Raw genomic sequence first — 20,049 nt, 5'->3', positions numbered from 1 at the left:
CCCAACCACACCTGAGGAGTGACTAAGGCTCTTGCACCTTTTAATAGGAGTATTTGCATTTTTGTTGGGTTCTCATTTTGCTTTTAATTTCATGAGAGTATGGCCATGGACTGTTGTTCAGGCTGAAACAGAAGATTATAAAAGCACAAATGGTTTTTCTTGGTGTCAGGACATCATAGTTTACAGCCTAGGAATGTCCACGGTACTGGGGAAAGCTGTGGCCAGTCGTCCAAGATTTATATCCCTGTGGGAAAAGTAAAAAGATTGACATTTACTAAGCACCTGTTAGGAACCAAACCCACACCTGTTAGGAACCAAACCCAAGGCTGCTGCTTCATGCATATTTATTATATAACTCCCACAGACTCCTTTTTGAGGTATATACATAGCAAATAGCCACTGAATAAATGATCGACTGGTTTTCATCAGAGCCATTTTATAGGCTGAGAAACTGAGGCTCATCAAAGTAAAGGAACTTGCCTAAGATGGCTCAGCTCTTATGTGGTGGGGCTGGAATTCAGTCCAGAGCTCTCCTCTCCCTTTCAACCTTACACCACGAGCTTCCACTCCGCTTTATGGGGAGTTAATCCTGTTCTTCCATCCCCGTAAGTGGAGGTCTTGAAAATTCAAAGCATCTGCTTTTCCTGAGAGTCTGGGTTTTTCTGGCTCCTTAGGAAGGGCCTTGAAACAATTTAGACCTACTGGGAGCTATCTTCAGGAAAGGAGGTGGTGGGAACTTCCCTCCCTTCCCTCTTGGCGGGGTAGTGGGACCTCCGAGACCACCAAAGATCGGGGAGTGCCTCGTCTCCCTCTTGCAGAGGTGGGGCTGCTGAGAGTGCCTTGCTTGAGGATTGTCTCACGACTGAAGAATGGTTTGAATTGGCCCTTGACACTGAAATTCACAGTAGGGAGCACTGGGGCTGTTTGTAGTAATTTGGGAGGAGTGTCTCTAAGGAAATCAGTAATTCTGCTGTTTCTCTTAATTGAAACCATTCTTTCCCTCCAGCTTCGATCGGGGAGGCTCTAATCTCTGAGTGCTCAAAGGCATTTATTTGGTGTAATTGGAGAGCAGGATGCTGGTGACACTCTCTTGTGTTGTCTATTGTCTCTTTCTGCCGGCCGATGTACCTTGCCTGACACATTACTGTCAGCAGCTCGGTCACACCACTGCTGCCTGGATTCCAGGATGCAGAGACATGGTCCTGCAGGCAAGAAGGAGCCACTCAGGTTCTGGGGGTCGGGGAGGAGAAAGGTCAGGGGAGCAGGGGAGTGAGTTAGAAAGAAGCATAGACTTCTCCTAGAGACGGGACTGGGTCAGCTGGGGAGCTAGAGGTCACCAGATCCAAACTCTTACTTGTCTGATAAAGAAACTAAGGCCCAGGGAAATAAAGTAATTTCTCCCAGGACTGACAGTGTATCAGGAAGAAGTCTGGCTCCAGACCCCAGGTCACTGGATTCTCAGCCTCATGCTTCTCCCACTGAAACCAAAGGGACATTTGTCAGACACCACACTGTATATCAGACACTGGGGATACAGAGATGAATTGGGGGTCATCCCAGTGGAACCCACTTCAAGGCAGGCTCCTTCCTAAGATGAAGATTTATAGACAGACTCTCTGTCAGATAGCACACGATTATGTAGAGCAAGAGACATGTGGCTGGAGAATTAGGCTCCTGGTTCCTGGTTAACTGGAGGTCCTGAGTGGTTGTCACCAAGGATGCAATGGGTGGTTGACCAGCTAATCAAGAATGAAGCCAGAGTAAGAGGGACCTTATATTGGAACTACCTTATGATTGGATAATATTGACAAGTACCAGGCACTTGCTAGGTGTCAATTCTGTTGCTAAGTGTTTGGTGCTTTCCCTTATTTAATTCTTAAATCACCCTGAGGTAGGCATTACCTTCACTTCACTAGCAAAGTAACTGAGGTTTAAAGATTAAGAAACTGTGGGGTGCCTGGGTGGCTCAGTCAGTTGAGCGGCTGCTTTTGGTTCAGTTCATGATCCCAGGATTCTGGGCTCATGCATCCCCTTCTTCCAGCTCTGTCCCCAGCTTAGGACCACAGTGGAACTCTCATCTCAGAAACTAAATCATTCAGTTGCCGGAGACTGGAACTTCCAAGCTTCTCTTGTCTTCCTTCGAAAGCCCAAATCCTAGGGATGTCTTGTGTGGACCCTGGAAGACAAAGATGAATTCTGTATCTAATTTTATCTGTGTGTGTGTGTTGTGGGGGAGTAATTTCCTTTGGCTGGATATCTGATCACACCCAAAGCCCCATAAAAATGAGTAAAATACATCCATAAGTTTATAGAAATGTCAGACCACACAGACTGCCTGACAAAGTGGCCCCACATCACTATTTTAGAACCCCCTTTTATTTTCTAAGAGGCACTATTAGTACCCCAAATTGCCTTATTATTAATCATTTACCCATATACTGTCTGCCTTCCCACATTAAAAGCTAAGGTCTTATGATGACATGGACCTTGTATGTCTCCCTAGCTCCTAGCTATCGGGTACGTAACACTTGTACCTTCTAGAAGGTGTTTTGAATTCATACCTTGCACCATGCCCTGGGGATACTAATGGTGATTTGGAAGGCCAAGATCTCATAGGAAGAGGCTCAGTTATCCTCCCCCTGATGTTTCTAGAGCACTTCTCGAGCTTTCGCTTTCACCAGGTATGGTCTCTTGCCATGTCCGACGGTCATTTATTTTGAGGAAAATCAAGTCCTATTTCTTTTAGCAACTTCACAGAAGAGTCATTTGTTACTTCCTCTACTTTCAAGGCTCCTGGTTCTGTGCGTGGGCCCTGTTCCTTAAAAGCAGGAAGTTGTCTTTGGCCCACCAGAGTTGAACATGAAGTGGTAAGATTTTGGTCCAAACCCCGTGGCTTGAGTCAGATTTAAAAGCTTGTCAGCAGTAAGTTCTCTGGAGCCTGGCATTCAAGACTGGCATCTGTGGTTACAGATGAGATTTCACAGATGGAAAGCCCAGGAAGAGGTGTGAATTACAAGCTATTAGCTCACGGGGCAATTGCAACTATACCGATCCTGGAAATCTGTTTGGCGCAGATTTTTAAAAATATCCTACCATCCAGCCTCTCCCTCCATAGGGCTTCTGCTCTGTGACATTTGTGTTACTCTTAAAAGCATGTGAAGAATTAACAGGAGTGGGGTTCTTGGACTGGGAAGGAGAGCCTGCGTCTTGTGCGTGCATCCCAACAATGCCCACAGCTTCTCACTTTAGCACCTGAGAGGGAGACAGAGCCAGTGGGAATGAGAGGAGAGAGAGAAAGAGTTAATAAAATGGTTAGGTTAAAGCCTAGCAGTCGAAGGGGTGTGTGAACTGTCACGGGAAGAGTGGCGGTAATGACCTACCCTCACAGCCAGGTGGAAAGCCAGGCCGCTCATCAAGCTTATCTTGGTCCTGGGGTGGTCAGCTCTGTTTAGGACATGGGCTCCCTAAGTCCCAGGGCAGGGCCAATTTTTCTGTGAAATCCTCCCCAGCTCATTTGGTCCGTGAGTTACCCCCTTTGGAGGAGCCAGTAGTAGGAGCCTCCATCCACCTGCTCTATCTTCCTGGTACTAATAAATATGAGCCCAGTGGCCTGCAGACTCTCTGGCGAGGGGTTTTAACTGGAAACTGGCCTGGAAGCTCCTCGAGTCAAGCAGTGCAGTGGCAAAGAGACGAGGGGCCAGGCTGCTGAATCTGCTGCCCATACAAACATTTCCCAACCTCACCCTACAGCACACTTGCGTTTCAGGCCCCCAGTGTGGTTCAAGAATACTGACTCATGTCAAAGACCAGGTGTCATCCCCGGGCTTGACTACTGCCCCTGCCACTCAGGTGGGTCGGTTGTGCTCTGAATCTCACTTATTTCATCTGCAAAATGGGGATGATAATTTGACTTCTTGAAGATGGTCTGGGGAGGTCATAGGTGTAAAGTCTCTTATGTCTCCTGGACTAAGGTGTGACTCAGACTAGCAGCTCTGTAAACTCCAGAACCTGTCCTTCAACACTTGTGAAGATGCTCAAAGAGATAGGCCAGAGGAAATCAAATCCAAGTTGGAGAGGCACCAGGCTGTGTGGTGAGGTTGGGTTCCCGAGGGACTGGTGGCCATCTTGTTCCCCTCTATCTGAATGGCGCTCTCTTGAAGGACAACAGTTCACCCTCATGTCTGACTCTAGAAATCTTGTGGAGTACACTGTAGACCAATCCCATCCTTGTAAAATAGCATTGGAAAATCAGACTGTGCTGTCTCCTCGCTACTGGGGGAGGAGATGAGGGTGGCTTGGGACAATCTCTGCCGAACTTTAAAAAGCAAAGTAATTTTATTCTTGAGACTGAGGGGGAAAAAATACAAAAATAGTCATACTAAGCCTATATCACTTGTAAAGCATTTTGACACAATTGCGTTTCACTTGGGCTGCAGCCTTTGAGCTGTGAGCCTGTGCTAATTACTTAGCGCTCCGACTCTGTGTTTCCATAGCTATCACGAGGAGTGACTAACCCTCTTAGGGCTCCAAATGCTTTGGAGCTGCTGGCACATTGCTGGCCTTACCGATTGGTTAACATTGCTATGAGTGGTTTCCAGAGAATTCCAGAGTGAGCCTCCCAGAGCGTTGTGGAGGGCGTCAGGGCCACTGGTAGGGTGGCAGGGGGGCTGGGCAAGAATAAACAGCTGGTGGGTCAAGGATCTGGGGTCTGCCCCTCCGCCTTCACTCCCGCTGCCCCTGGAATAGGTCTGGTTTCACCTGTCCTAAATACTGTGGCTCTGCCTAAGACTTCATGGTAAGGGACAGTCTGAAAACGATTGTTTCTCTCTAGCACTCACCTTTTCCCTTTGCTTGTTGACAATCTGAGATGGAAAGGTGAGCCCTGCCAAGAATGGGGGGAAACCGGAAGAAGTTGACAATCTGAGTCAAGGTCTGGGTGTTACTCAGGCTCTGTAAGACTTGGAGTCTCTGAATCTCTTGTTCCTTAGTTTCTTCATCTGGAAAATGGATCCGTGGCATTTACCTGCTGGGCCTCACAGAACTGCTTTGGGAAGTGGAATTGGAGAATGAAGCCACCCACATGGCAAGATCACTAAGGCTGGCTTATACACTTCTATCTGTCTGTTCCCCAGGGCTTGGAGCCCAAATGCGCCCGAAACTAATATTGGATTTTTGAGAAGATATCTGAGATTTCAGTACTGTCCCTGGAGTGCGTACCAGCCCCCCCCCCCACCTTTTATCCCACAGGCGCCAAGTGTTCCCTAAGTCCTTATTTGGTCCTGGGAGGGAGGAAGGTGAGGTGTGAACCTGGAAGCTAGCGTGAGTTACTCAAGGTCATGCAGCTTATAACTAACAGGATTTAAGCTAAAACCAGTTCCTCCTCCCAGGTGGGGGCCCTGGGGCTCAGAAGCGCATCAGCGACCCTCGAACCCCCTGAATGCAGCTCCCACCTGTGTGTGACAGCCTTGGTCTGCCTCGGCATTCATGAAGGGCCTCCCTTGAACTAAGTACAGTCAACCAGTTCCTCAAAGTACGGGCAGCAGACCGAGCAAAAGCTGAACCAGAACGAGGTGATATAGCCAGAATCATAACTACACCAGGACAAGCAAATGTAGTTACCAGAGTGGGACCCCTTTTTTCCCCTCCTTGCATCAGGAAAAACCCCGTGTGGGTCCCAGAGAGGCTTTCTCGTTTCATTTTACCACATCCTGGCTTTGTGTTAGTCAATCTGCTAAAACTGATATGATCAAAAAAAGAAGAAAACAAAGGTTTCAAGGCCAGACCTGAGTGTTTCCTGATCGCCATGGCAACATGCAGGTGTACACACTGTGGTTTCTCTCCCTCTCTCTTCCTGGAGACTCACTCACTCACTCACTGAAGACTGCTTGACCTTCAGAATTGTGTACTGAAATGACAGTGTTGGGACACACACTCTCCTTTGCCGGAAAGATTCTTTTGGATCCAGGATCCAGGCTTTCTCCACCCTGTCCCCTTCCCTTTTTTCCATCACTCTACAAGGAGGCAGGGGTGGGGTCTTTCTTCAGACTGCAAAACAACTCCAGAGCTCCGCGGGGTCAGACCTGTGGAGGCCTCCATGGAAAGGCCAGGATAGTGACTGAGAAATCCCTTTGGACTCTCATCTGAGAGGGCAGAGGTAATGGGCCCCTGCTGGTTTGGTGTTGGCGGCCATGACAGGCTCTATGGTCCATGGACAAGAGGCTGAAAGGTCAGGGGGTATAACCAAGCGCCAAGAAGTTGGGGTACATTTCCTTTCTAAGTGCCAAGAGATGAATAGCTCAGTTGAAAGCAACCCAGGACACATTTCTGGAGGAAATTCTCTGGGTATGATAGTGTATGACTATTTTCTCTGCTCATTAAACCCTCACCCACCTCCGGGGGCAATTCCGGGAGAGACTGAGTCACCCAAGACTCATGGTCTGCACTGGGCAGCCAAAGGCGATTCGGCCACTGAGTGTGATTTTGGCCTCATTCAGAAGTGGATCCTGAACAATAGATCCTTTCACCAGGCTCTCATCACATGGGCGTCAGGGGATGGGGGCGAGTGACGTGGGGGCAGCAGGAAGGCTGCCAGCCTTCTGGCCTGGCGGGCCTGGGTGGCAGCAGGGGCCCTAAGAGCTAGGAAGGCTCCTGGATAGAAACTGGGGGTCTTTAAAGACAATGACGGAAACAAAGAATAGAATGGTTTCTTCGTGTCCTGTTAAGACAGTAGATTGTGGCTTTATTGGGAACAGCTTGCTCAGGCCTTTTATAAGAGCAGTTCAAGAGTGAGAGCACTGAACAAGGAGTCAGGATTCTAGCAGTTATGGACCTCGAAGGCCCTGCTTTTCTCACAACGGGCTGGGGAACGATGCTCAGTTATTCTGGATTTTCTCTTAGAAACTGCCATTGCCCCACCTGGCTTTAAACATAGATGATCCAAATAACCATTATGCTTGGGGAAAAAAAACTGGCCTTTTTCCTCCCTGCTTCTAATCAGAATCAGTTCGGTTAGGTTTGTGAGTTGTGTAATCTTTTTTTAGACATGAGCTCAGCAAATCAGAAGACAGAAACAGAATCCTGGCTACTTCAAGATAAACACTATGAAAATGAAAAATGTGGGGGAATCCACCAGCGCTTCCGGCTGCCACTACCCGAGAAGCTTGCCTGCCACCTCCTCCCAGGAGCTCATGGTGTTAGACACAGTTAGCCTGAAGGGCCATCCCTGGCTTGATTGGCTTGACATTTTAGCTTGATCTGTTGAGATTTCTGGGCTGGGCAGAAAACATCTCAAAATGTCACAGGGACAGCCTGTGGTCTGGTGTCCCAGCCCTGAGCCAGCCCTAAGTCCCAAGATCCTCTCTTCATTTGCCCTGCCTGATGGGCCAGAGGCTGTAAAGGGCAGGGGAAGCCTGAGGCTGTAGCTCAGGTTGAATTCTCAGCCCCCAAGGGGATCACAAGACCAGCACAGGTAGAATCAGTAAGAGGTAGGCAGCCCACAGTTGGGGCAAGCCAGTGAACAGGGAGACCTCCGAATCTCCTCCTGATGGAGAGGGTGGACGTTCCTTGGGGAGGGCCTCCACTGAAGCCTTACCTGTTCTTGAGCAAACAGGTTCTTGAAGAACCTGTTTTTGAGCAAAGGCCCTGACCTCTTGAGTCTCATGGCCCAGAATCAAGGGACCTCTGATCTTACAGTAATATTCAGGAAGCTCCAATTCCTCTTTCCAGAGCTCTCTTATAGAGCTCACCTCTCTGCACTTGAGAAACCTCATGGAGGATAAGTGACTTCCTATAGTTCTAGCATCTTCTTCACACAGAGGGTGCTGTTCTCACCTCAGTGTGACTGGCTGGACTGCCCAGTCTGAAACATAGCCCCTGCTTACAAGCTCCGGTTCCTCCTGTCTTCTCTGTGAATCACTTACCTCCTGCCTAAAAGGGGAAAATGAAGGTGCCGACCACATGGAATGGTGGCAAGAATGAAATGAATTCTGAGGTGCAGAAGCTGAAAAGCTCACACGGCTCTGTGTTGGCAATGGGGGAGTCATGACGCTTGTCTTTGTGGTCGTGGGAACTATTCCAGGCACCAGGTCCCAGGAGCTGGCCCTATTGCCAACTTCAGGAAAAATCCACTTCCCCCAGACACATAGCCGACTCTGAGACCAAATTAGTAGGAAAAAAAAAAATCCTATTCTGCCTTATCCCTCTTGGGGAGATGTCAAATAGGGATGAGGCACATCTGGGGGACTCATGATGGAGAAGCAACGAATTCATTTAGGACTATCTGGCGAAGTCTGTTTCAGAGGACCAGGAGGCTCTGGGCATAGGATGACTATGTGTCATCTTCTGCTGGCCTTCACCTGCCATGAAGCATGACTGTCATCCTCTCCCAGACCTGACTGCAGGAATGGTCCTATGACAGGATGCCCATTGCAGAGATGACAGCCAGAATTCAGACCGATAAAGCCACTTCCAACACTGAAAGTGGCTCTCTGAGACCCTTCCAGGGAAAACGGGAGAGATTCTCAGAAGCAGGTGCTTCAGGGGAAAGACGTTTTAAACGTCTGACAGGGAATTCTCAACAAGGCCCAGCTGGTGATTTTCTAGATGTCACTTGGGGACTGGGCCTGAGATGTGTTCTTTGCACCTCCCAAGTCTGCCTGTCCTGAGTTTTGGGGAGCAGGCTAGAGTATCTCCATATTCATTTATTCATTCACTCATTTAGTCATTCGTTTGTTCAGCCTGTGCCTACTCTAGGCAGTACTGTGCTGAGTACTGGGGACACAGTGTGGAGGGAGACATACAGCCTGGGCTGTCACAAGGCCATGAGGAAGTTCTGAAATTCCAGAATCCTGGAATCTCTCATTACTGAAGAAACCTGGGATGATCCTAATTCCTTGTAATTCTTTACCTGTTCATTTCACAGACCTTTTTGAGAAACCAGTGAAACCTAGGGAGTCTGTCCCACCCAAACCCCTCTACAGGTACACAAGTGCACACCAAAATGTACATACACACATAGGCTTGCACACAACATCGCAGGCTTATGGACACCCCCTTAAGACCAACTGGTGGATTCAAGGTGGAAAACCTCTTGTCACCTAGCACCATTGCTAGTCAACTGTGAGACCACCCCTGCTCCACTCACCTCTCAGGAAGGTTTGCAGGCATATAGATAATGGCATGTTAGGGAAAAATTACACAGTGCTCTATTCTCAGCAGATGGTGTGATTTTCTCCCACTTGGGGGGAGTGACTTGGGTAAACCATTCTTCGGTCTTGCAATCTTGCTTGGCAAGGTTTTGAAATGTGCTGGGCCGATTTTACTAGAGAGACCTATTTTCCTTGATCTGTGGCTTAGTGGAAAATATAGGTAAGATTAATGGTATTATATGGGTCAGCTAGGATTTATCCAAGTAAGAATGAGTTTACCCCAGAACCCTGCATAGTTAATTGGCAGCCCAGCACTGAAGTTAGATCCCTGCCTCTCCCACCTGGATGACTGGAGTCAAGTTATTGAATCTATTTGTGCCTCTGTTCCCTTGTCTCTAAAAGGGTTTGGCCGAAGTGCCTCCTTCATAGCACTTTTTGTGGGAATTAAATTAGCTGGAGTATATAAGCTGCCTAATAGGTATGCAACCATTGACTTTAATTAATTGCCAATCACCTATCAAACCGGAATCCGGGGGGGTGCCTGGATGGCTCAGTGGTTAAGCCTTGCCTTCAGTTCAGGTCATGATCTCAGGGTCCTGGGATGGAGCCCCGCCTTGGGCGCTCTGCTCAGTGGGGAGTCTGCTTCCCCCCGTCTCTCTGCCTACTTGTGATTACTCTCTTTCTCTGTGTCAGATAAAAATAATTTTTTAAAAAACCGGGATCAGTTGGTATCATCATCCATTGAGAAAATTGAGTGTCAGAGAGGGGAAGGAACTACCTAGCTGTGTAGCCTAAAGCAAGGGGCTGTGTCAAGATTCGAACCCAGATGTGGGAGGTCCTCAGTATGCCAAAGTCTGGTGCCAGGGATTAGGTTAGACTCTTGGAGAGCACCTTGTTCTAGACTTCCTGACAGGTCCCTGGCAAACCTCTTGTTGAGAAACCCTGAACACTGGACCCCATGACCCCTCTGTCCCTCCTATAGTCATAAGCACTCCAATGGCTTGGGTGGCCCTTCTCCCTGCGGAGAGACTCCTCCCTGAATGCGAAAGTGGCTTTGAACAGTTAATGTTGCCTGTTGGGTCTCTCAGAGGGAGGGACTTGGGACCGTTTCTTTGTTACATGACGCAGGAGATTTATGGGAGACCAGAGGGCTCAACGGAAAACATTCTTGACTTACTTTCAGCTGGAAATGCTTGTGTGAGACATGCAGTTGGCCATGCTGTATTAGCCCTCTTGAGTCACCACAGATCCTGAATCACAGAAGCCTCTGTTTCTCAGGAGAAAGACACACACGTGTTAAGCCCTGCTTCTCTGGAAGGGGTTCGTGGCGTGGCCCTGGCCGGAGATGCTGGTGTCTGTCCAGTCATCTGTGGTCCACAGCTACTCACACCTCGATCTTGTTCTAACTTTCCCTGAACCTTGGAAATATTCTGGAAAGACTATGCATCGGGGAGGCTGGGAAGTCATTAAAAGTTACTTCAGTTGGAGTTGGCCGTATTAGCCCAGTGGGTAAGTGTGTTGCATGCATGGCGGCAGACTGACTGGATTTGAATCCTGGCTTCATCATCACTAGTTCTGTGAACCTGGGCATGTTTCTTCCCTTCTCTGTACCTCGGTTTCTGTATCTGTAAAGTGGGGATAATAATATCACCTACCTCATAGGGTTGTTTTAAGGATAAAATGAGTGAGTACTTGTGAAGTGTGTAGAGGGGTGTCTGCCTGGTCTGTATTTGCTATTATTATTGCTGCTGGTATCATTAGTAGCCTTTGGAGTCATAATTCGGGTTTGCGTCAGTGTGAAGGAAGCGTGTTGGAAAGTCTTCATAAATTATGAAAGGCTACACAGCCTTGAAGGCTTGGTCCCTCTCAAAGGCAAGAGGGAGGCAGAGGGAGGAACTCAGAAGGCTCGTGAGGAGAGCTGACTGGCAGCAAGTTTCGGGCGCCATCTTTGCATATGCCCTGGTGGCGAACTTCCATCTGGCCTCGTTCGCTGAATGAAGCTTAACGTGAACCGTGGGGCTTCCCCTCTGCCCAGAACTGCGCATTCCCTGGGCAGCCCCTGCCAGCTACCTGCCATGTCGCAGGCCCTGAGTAAGCCGCCCCACGGAGGGCGGCCGCAGGTTGAGGTCCCCTGGTCCTTGCTGTCCCGGCTGACCGCAGGCACGCGCAGCCACGCACGCGCAGCCACGCACGCACGCACGCACGCACTCCCGCCGCTCACGCGGGCTGGCGTGCTCACACGGCACATGCGCGTCGGGTCTCTGCAGTCACGCAGGCGGCTGCCTATGGAACTCAAGGCATTTTATTCAAACGTCTCGGTTCCTTCTGCATTTGCATGTTCTGGGTGCCAGCTGGTAAACGAGAATGAATTTTAATACGACAGAAACTGCCGTTCGGCTCCAAACCACCGTCTGGGCCTCAGACTTTATTTTTAACCCGGGAGTGACAGCGGCCACCTGGCCACACAGTGACAGGCCGATCACCCCGCTCCCGCGGCCTCCCCTGAGCAGCCTCGCCTCCGAGAAGCTGCCTGCGAGGCTGTTTTCCTTTTGTATGCTGGCCGAGGAAAGCCGCCGGAAGGGCCGTCACCCGGCCTGACAGTTTTCCCACCGCGTGAAGACTGGCTGACAAAGGCCAAAACTGAAAATGTCAGTGAGAACAAACAGTATTTCAAAAGAGCCTTGTGCAGTTCCCTCCTGGCTGTCCTCCTCCCTCATCAGCCAGGCATTGTGTGAGCTGCTGGAGGACACCCCCAAAAGGAATGAATCAGGCAAAAACACGCGCTCCCCAGGCCCCTCAGGACTGCTGCTTTTAAATATTTTTTTTTTTTTAAAGATTTTATTTATTTATTTGGCAGAGAGAGATCACAAGTAGGCAGAGAGGCAGGCAGAGAGAGAGAGAGGAGGAAGCAGGCTCCCCACTGAGCAGAGAGCCTGATGCGGGACTCGATCCCAGGACCCTGAGATCATGACCTGAGCCGAAGGCAGCGGCTTAACCCACTGAGTCACCCAGGCGCCCCTGCTGCTTTTAAAATGCACCTACGTGCTAATGACACAAAAAGAGAAGCAACTGATGGAGGCTTCTGTCTTATCGAAGCTCCCTTTCTTCTTCTTCATTTAGTATTTTCCGAGGCGAGGAAGATCATACAGAAGTTTCACAGTTCTCTCATCATCTTATTTTGTAAATCATCAGACACCGCTTCCTGGTGGTTAGAACCTGCTTCCTGCGCGGAAAGGAGAAAGCGGTTGTTGTCGATTCAGTTCAGCAGCACCAGCCGAGTGTTTGTCCTTCTATGGCCCTTGTTTTGGAGCGCTTCTCCCCTTTAGAGCCGATGCTTGCTCTAATGACCTGGAAGGATCCCAGTCCACAGCAAAGTGGTTTGGAGTGGTTTGAGTTTCAGTGCTATGCAGACCGGAGATGGGATTCCAGCTCTGCCATTGGCTGACTTGGGGAAATTAATTTTTCTGAGCTTCCGTTTCTTTGCCTATAAATAACACATACACACATTCATACATTCACTGCTTGGCATTCGTGGAAGATGGGGTTCCACAGAACCCCAGAGGTGCTGGGGACCCAAGGACATTGCAGTAACAGGCCTCCCCTCCCCTGGCTATCAGCTCAGAACTGAGGAACAAAGCAGCTGAGATTCAGGAAATCAACTACAGGTTCTAGATAGAAGTGCTCACTTCCTGGGGTAACTCATTTTTCTGAGCTTCAGTTTTCTCACTGATTCATAAGCAAGATCTTCTGACTTTATTTGGACCTGCCCCATTGAGGGATAGAGTCAGTTAAAGCCAGTTCTGTCTGAATCCAGAGCTGGCTTCTAACTACCAACATGGTGCCCGGCCTGGCCCGTGGTCCACCGTATGGTAGGCCCAGCAGAAACGTCAGTGAGCTTCTTTGTCAGCCAAGGACTGCACTTGAGGCTCAAGGACGTGGTCAGGAGAAATCACACTCCTCCAGGACAGTTTCAATGACATCACCTTTCCATTTTGGAGTTCACTGGAGTGCCAACTAGGGATGATAACCCAGCCCCAGAAAAAGAAGGAGTTTTCTAGTAATGGTTTAGAAGCCTTGTGAGATGGTGTCACAGAATCAGGTAGAAGCAGATAATTCTTCAGCTCCTTATTGAGATTTTAGATTCATGTCTGCAAAATTGACAAGAGCCCTTGGATTAAATCATGCTTTAGGCAGTTGATAGCCATTAGGCTTCGTTTTAAATGCCATTAACTCTTGGGAGCCAACCACTGATCTTGGCTCTATCTGTCAATATGTGGAAGGTGTGTTTTGTAGGAAATTTTAAGGAGCCATTTATTCATTCAGTAAATATTTATTGAACATCTACTGTCCATCACACTATTTTAAGAATTAGAGAAACCAAATAAACAGGTAAAGGGTCCTTGCTTTTCTTGGAGCTTCTATGACAGGAAGGGCAGATGGATAATAACTGAATGCACAAATAAATAAACAAGTTGTTGTGGGGACACCAAAGCAGGGTGAGTGAGGGAGATGCGTGGGTTGGGTAACAATGTTCAGGGAAGACCTCTAAGAGGGAGTGATGTGGAGCTAAAACACAAAACGTGATGATCTGAGAACAGAACACTCTAGACAGAGGGCATGGTAGATAATGTGTTCTAAGGTGGCAAAGTGCTCAGAATGTCCGAAGGAACTGAAGGCAAGTTTATGCCTGGAGCAGAGTGAGCTGCTGAGGGTTCAAGAGGGAGATAGGAGCCAGCTCCTGTAGGTCTTGTCAGCCATGAAGAGGACATTTATTCTGGGTGCAACCAGAAGCATTAGAGGTTACAAGTAAGGGAGGGATAGCACATGATTGTGGGAAAATGCTCATGGTATAAGATAAAGTAGAAAAAAGGATGCCCAAATCTAAAACTGTACATTTAATACTGTTTTAACTATATAAGTACAGAAGTATACACACACACACACACACACACACACACACACATTCAGAAAACTGAAAGAAGATAAAACAAAATGTTTCAAGTATTGGCAGTAGTAATAACCTTGTTTTCCTTCATTATTTCCCTGAATTTTGTCAGTTTTCTACAAGTTGTATTACTTTAGGAATCAGAAAAAAGTCATATGCTTTTAAAAAAACTTGTTTATAGGGATGCCAGGGTGGCTCAGTCAGTTAAATGTCTGCCTTCAACTCAGGTCATGATCCCAGCGTCCTAGGATCAAGCCCCACATGGGGGCTCTCTGCTCTGTAGAAGTCTCCTTCTCCCTCTCCCTCTGTCTGCCAATCCCCCTGCTTGTGCGGTCACTCTCTCTTTTTCTCTCTCTCTCTCTGTTAAAGAAATAAACAAAATCTTAAAAATTGTTTGTAGAGCACCCAATGGAGACAATGCCAGAGTGATGCTCCTTTACTGTGTCTTAGCTCAGAGTTGAGCTTAGTGTGTAGTGCTTTGGAATGCTGGAGTGAATGTTGAAGGCTCTGGCCAATGGAGATGTTCTGTTTTGTTCTTTTCTTTTCTTTTTTTAAAGATTTATTTATTTATACCTTTTAAAAAATTAACATACACTGTATTATTAGCCCCATGGGCTGTTTTTGTTTTTAATGAATTTACCATCAGACAGACTTCTTAATCCTTCCCAAATAAGTTATGCAAAAGTATGTACCATTTCTGTTTCATCCCACAGATTTGAATATAACCTGCCGATATGCAGGTGTGTTCCACGTGGAGAAGAATGGTCGTTACAGCATCTCCAAGACGGAGGCTCCTGACCTCTGCAAGGCTTTCAACAGCAGCCTGCCCACCATGGACCAGATGGAGAAAGCCCTGAAAGTCGGGTTTGAGACCTGCAGGTAGGAGGAGAAAAGCTGGGGGTGGGGCATTGGGGGCGGGGCCTAGGCCTCAGAGGCTCCTCCCTGACAGCTGATGGATGGTTGCCTGAAGGGTGGGCCCCACCTATCAATTTGGCCAAGTCAACCTGGAACCTGTAGGACAACAGGAATTTAAAGCCAGCTAAAGACACGTTTGTGAATCATAGTGGGGTTGCCCAGAGGAGGCCCTTAAGGGTCAGCAGCTGGAATCCTCTTGCCTAAAGTGCTTCCACAGCGCTCTCCCAGCTTTGAAGCAGCATGCAATATCATTGTCGGAACCACAAGAAAACATAAACCAAATAACAGTGTTTAAAATAAATATGTGCCTGGTGGAGTCTTGGCTGAGCAGACTTGGCTCAAAGCAGCGTTTTCGAACAACTCCCTCTCTCTGTCTCTCTGTCTCGCGTGTGTTTGTTTCTCTTCTGTGTTTCTCTGGCTTGACCAGAAATAAAAGGACATGAAAATTATTAAGATGTGTTATTCTAAGCGAGAGGGAAGTGGTCAGAGGGACCCAGGAGACCTCCTGAGAGACCTTGCATGGGACATCACAGAGCTCCCTGGACCCCAGTTCATGCCATGCTGCTCAGGGCACTCACAGCAGGCAGCGGCCCTGTGTGTTTAAATTTCCTCCGACCCTGTGGTGAGCGGGAGACACTAAGACCTAGTAGTGGTGACAGCCACGGCAAAGTGGTTTGGTTGGTTTGTTTTCACTAGAAGAGCTCTGGGTAATCCGAGCAACTGCTCTGAAGTTTCCAGCCTGCTGGCAGCTCCCCCCTGTTTTTGCAATGTAATGTCATTAGATAAAGTGGTTCCCCTTCCTCTTAAACATACACACACACATGCAAAAACAGGCTGCTCTTTCTTTCTTTTTTTTTTTTTTTTAAGATTTTATTTATTTATTTGACAGACAGAGATTATAAGTAGGCAGAGAGGCAGAGAGAGGGAGGAGGAAGCAGGCTCCCTGCTGAGCAGAGAGCCCAATGTGGGGCTTGATCCCAGGACCCTGAGATCATGACCTGAGCCGAAGGCAGAGGCTTAACCCACTGAGCCACCCAGGCGCCCCACAGGCTGCTCTTTCAAAGTCAAATCAGGGAAGGCTTTATTCAGACCATGAAATGTAATGTCAACATGCCTACCCTGGCCCTTGCTTGCAGAGGACGCACACACGTCAGGAGTGGCAGCGGGGTCTCTCTGCCTGAAAACGGAAAGAAAAATCTTTACTCCCACACGGCACTGAGAAGGTAGCCACTAGCCCCATGTGGCAATTTGCACTAAATGACAAAGAAAATTCAGCTTTGGTTCTTCGGTAACACTGTTGACATTTGGTTGCTCCGCAAGCCCCAGGTGATGAGTGGCTGCCAGATTGGAGGGCGTAGATTCTAGACAGAACATTTCCATTCCTGTAGAACAATCTACTCAGCGGTACTGCTCTGAAAAAAAGGGCCGACGTGCACGCACATCCGCGTGCGTTCAGAGCTAGGTCTGGGAGAACCCGAGAGCAGCAGAGGGAGAAGCTCTGTCCGCTGCTCCCAGCGCGGGCCAGGGAGCAGATCCATGCATCCCCTTCCCAAGGGTAATTGCTTAAATATGGCCCTGACTCGGCCAATAGTCTAAGAAAGTAGACTTACTAGACTGAATTTGGGTTGTGAAATACAGACAAGACATACTTAGGAAACACAGAAATGTTCCCATCTGCTGAAAGCAAGGGGAGTTCCTCAGACTCCCACGGGCTAAGCTCCGTGCACTTAGAGGTGGGACACGCCCTGCTGTCCACTTGCCCACGTCCCCTCTATCCTTGGACGCACCTGGCATTGATCTGATTTCTGCACTTCATGGATGAAGCAACTGAAGCTTGCAGACATGCCAGAGCTCCCCCAGGGCCATGTCGCTTGCACCAGGAGGGGTCCAGAGGCTAATCCCGCTTCATCTGAGCCCAGGGCAAGAATTTCATGACCCTCCCGAGGGTCTGAGGGCGAGGAGGAGACAGAAGCATGATGCGTGGATTTGCTCAGCGTTTCCTTCCTCCCTGTGAACAGCAACTTGCTGGGGCAGTATATACACATATATAAATTTTAATATCCCAACTCACGTGTGGTGGGACATCGACAAGCGGCAGTTGGCTCATGGTGGCAACAACTTGGGCATAACTTAAAAAGGGAATGTAGATTCTAGAATGTCAGTGTGACACAGATCTCCCAGTGTGATGCAGGCGGGGTAGGGAGTAGGCTCACCAAAGAGTGTTGCCATTAAAAAAAAAAAGAAGAAAGAAAGAAAGAAAAAGAAAAATGGTGCCAAAGAAATCTATCGTTCCACCCATAGCGGGCGTTAAGTGTTGCAAAACGCATTTCCATAATTTCACTCAGGCGGCTGTGAATCAGATCTCTGCCAGAAGACAGGTGGCTGAGGCTTGTAGGCCCCAGGAAAACCCTAGCAGCCACTCTCTTCTGTCTGCCCCACCCTGATTAGTAGCATTTCCCAGATAGATGGAAACTTATTAACATTTAATTGCTCTCTCTCTCTCCCCACCAAATTAAGGAGTCTTTGGAGAAACCAGTCTGTCCTTTCAGAGGAGGAATTAGTCATGGGAGCTACAGTTGCGACACAGACCTGATGAGTTCCCTGTGCTTAGAAATTTCAAACTCACAGCCATTTCCGTGGGTCTTGCAGGATGATGAACTGTGAACTGTTACCTCTGGTAGCAAAGATTAAAAAGGCTCTCCGCCATGCATTTTAGCCAGCATTGCATTTTCAGAAACTTGCTGGTCCTCTAAACAAACTTTAGCTTGCTCCTCTCTACCGTACCCCTGCCACCAACCCCTTCACCGCACATATCTTATTTTTGGAGGCATTTTATATTCAGGAGACATGGTGCAGTGAGTGAGTACTTAGCTTCCGAGATGCGGACTGAAGAGGTTGGGCACTCTCTGTTGTATCCCACAGGGCCTCAGGCTCCATCATGCTCCCAGAAACATCTTGGTGAGGGCAGAGGGGGCTTACACACTTCGCCGACTGAGCTGCCTCTGGAAAATTCCTGAGCTAAATGAGGCACCGCTATCTACTTACTTAATCACTATTACTCCCATTTTAATGACAGTCAATTTACTTCCACTGGTAATGAAATTATGCCTGCGATGCTCATGAAGAAAATATACTGTGTTTCTAGCATATAAACAAGGCTTCGTGTTTATAGTAATGGAGTCAGGAGAGAGGGAATCACAGGGAAAGGTGACACAAAAAAGGAAGAGTAGAGGATGGGAAATAGGCAGGTCAGACCTGTGTGGACTGAAAGGAAGAGCCACCTAGCCCTAGCTTATGGGAACTGGTCGTCTGATGTATTTTCTGGAAAATGTGAAGGTGATAGAGAGCCAGAGTGGATCTCACCTCAGTGACTCAGGCTTCCCTCCACATGTTCAAACTGACTTGACACTGCTGCCCACATAATTTATTTGAAACCAGTTTTCTTCTCCTGGAGCACCTGGCTGCCTCGGTCAGTAGAGTGTGCGACTCTTGATCTCGGGGTTGTAAGTTTGAGCCTCACGCTGGGTATAGAGATTATTTAAATAAAACTTTTTTATTTTTAAAAAGCCAGTTTTTTCTTCCATGAATTTTTTTTTTCTTTTAAAGCTCTTTACAGAGCTCTAAATAAAATCACCTTGCCACCCTCAGTGTTGATCCCTTTCCTTCTCTCTCTCAGCTCTTATTTCTGGATTTCATGTAACGAGTTGTTCAAACCTGTATCATCCCCAGAGGTGAACCAATGACCCCGGGTGCTATGTGAGATGTCATCTGATGGCATGTCACACAGTCCCCATCACAGCCTCACAGGGCGATAACCTCTCGCTTTCATTTTGCAGGTACGGGTTCATAGAAGGGCATGTGGTGATCCCCCGTATCCACCCTAACTCCATCTGTGCGGCCAACAACACAGGGGTGTACATCCTCACATCCAACACCTCCCAGTATGACACGTACTGCTTCAATGCTTCAGGTTGGTTCCAAGGGGATGGTCTTTGCATCTGGGGTGGCCTTGGACATGCATCAGTCTTGGCTTAAGTAGGGAGTCATGCAGCTTCCATTCACATAACAGATGCTCACTGAATATCTCCACAGCTGCAGCAGAGACAGGCTTCCTCTCTCCGGAGTGCTTACTTGCAAGGCAGGGAGGCCAACAGGAAAGAAAGAGTCAATACCTCATATGAAGTCAGAAAGTGATGAGTGCTATAAAAAAGAAAGCCAAAGAAGAAGCTTCTGAGCGCTAGGGAAGCTTTTCTCTGAGAAGGTGGCCGGCGAGGCTGCCTGTGAGCAGGTCCATTTGAGACAGAGCCCCAACCGGTGTCAGGGAGAACAGCCATGGGCAGAGAGGACAGCAGTGCCAAGCCAGGCATGGAGGAGCACTGCGACTTATTCTGAGGACACCGAGGAGGCCAGGGTGGATAAAGCCCAGTGATCAGAAGGGGGAATGCCGAGGAATGACGACGTCAGAGACGTGAGCAGGACCCGGGTCCCATAGGGCCTTGTAGGCCATGGTAGAGAGTGTGGATTTTATTCTCAGTGGGATGGGAAGTCACTGCAGGGTTTTGAATCAGGAAGTGACATGAACCTAATGATGGTATTGGGGTACAAGCCAAGTGGCTTGGCTTAGAAGTATTTATTCTATGTTGGGCCTGGAGAGAAAGCTGGGAGGATATACAGTAGGCCTTTGACCTTCTTGAGTTTCCTTTCCCAACAATTGAGAGCCTTGACAACCAGAGAACAAGAAAACCAAGTTAAAATGTGTGTGCTTGGCTGCAGGCCAGGCCCCTCTGCCTGTCAGAGGACTTGTTTCCAACCACTGCCCTAGAAACTCATGTTTATTAGTCTAATTCAGGCTCCAGCAGAATTCAAGAATTCTCCACGTTGTGTATCTTCAGGGTCTCTTGAGAAGGGTCAGACACACAAATGTCAGGCTTTTGAATGCCAACAATCAAATGTTGTTTGACTACTTCCTTCTCAAACTGGGGCTTCTGTTCCTCAGGAAGGTCTGAGATTGTGTGAAGGGAAGATGGAACCACAAGGTAAATT

At 48.3% G+C, this 20,049-nt stretch overlaps 1 protein-coding gene across 11 annotated transcripts in view; it reads left to right on the top strand.

Annotated features, from left to right (window-relative positions):
• Window positions 1–20,049, top strand: part of CD44 (CD44 molecule (Indian blood group)) — an 84,881-nt gene that overhangs the window by 19,692 nt on the left and 45,140 nt on the right. For all 11 annotated transcript variants that reach the window (XM_059405802.1, XM_059405792.1, XM_059405811.1 and 8 more), the window contains exons 2-3: window positions 14,805–14,970; window positions 18,843–18,976. In XM_059405802.1, the coding sequence (XP_059261785.1) occupies window positions 14,805–14,970; window positions 18,843–18,976 (300 nt within the window). The remainder of the gene's footprint in view (window positions 1–14,804; window positions 14,971–18,842; window positions 18,977–20,049) is intronic.

This window comes from Mustela nigripes, chromosome 1 (genome assembly GCF_022355385.1).
Source record: "Mustela nigripes isolate SB6536 chromosome 1, MUSNIG.SB6536, whole genome shotgun sequence".
Lineage (NCBI taxonomy): Eukaryota > Metazoa > Chordata > Mammalia > Carnivora > Mustelidae > Mustela > Mustela nigripes.
The sequence above is the reverse complement of the archived record's forward strand: the minus strand, read 5'-3'. Positions and strand labels throughout refer to the sequence as shown.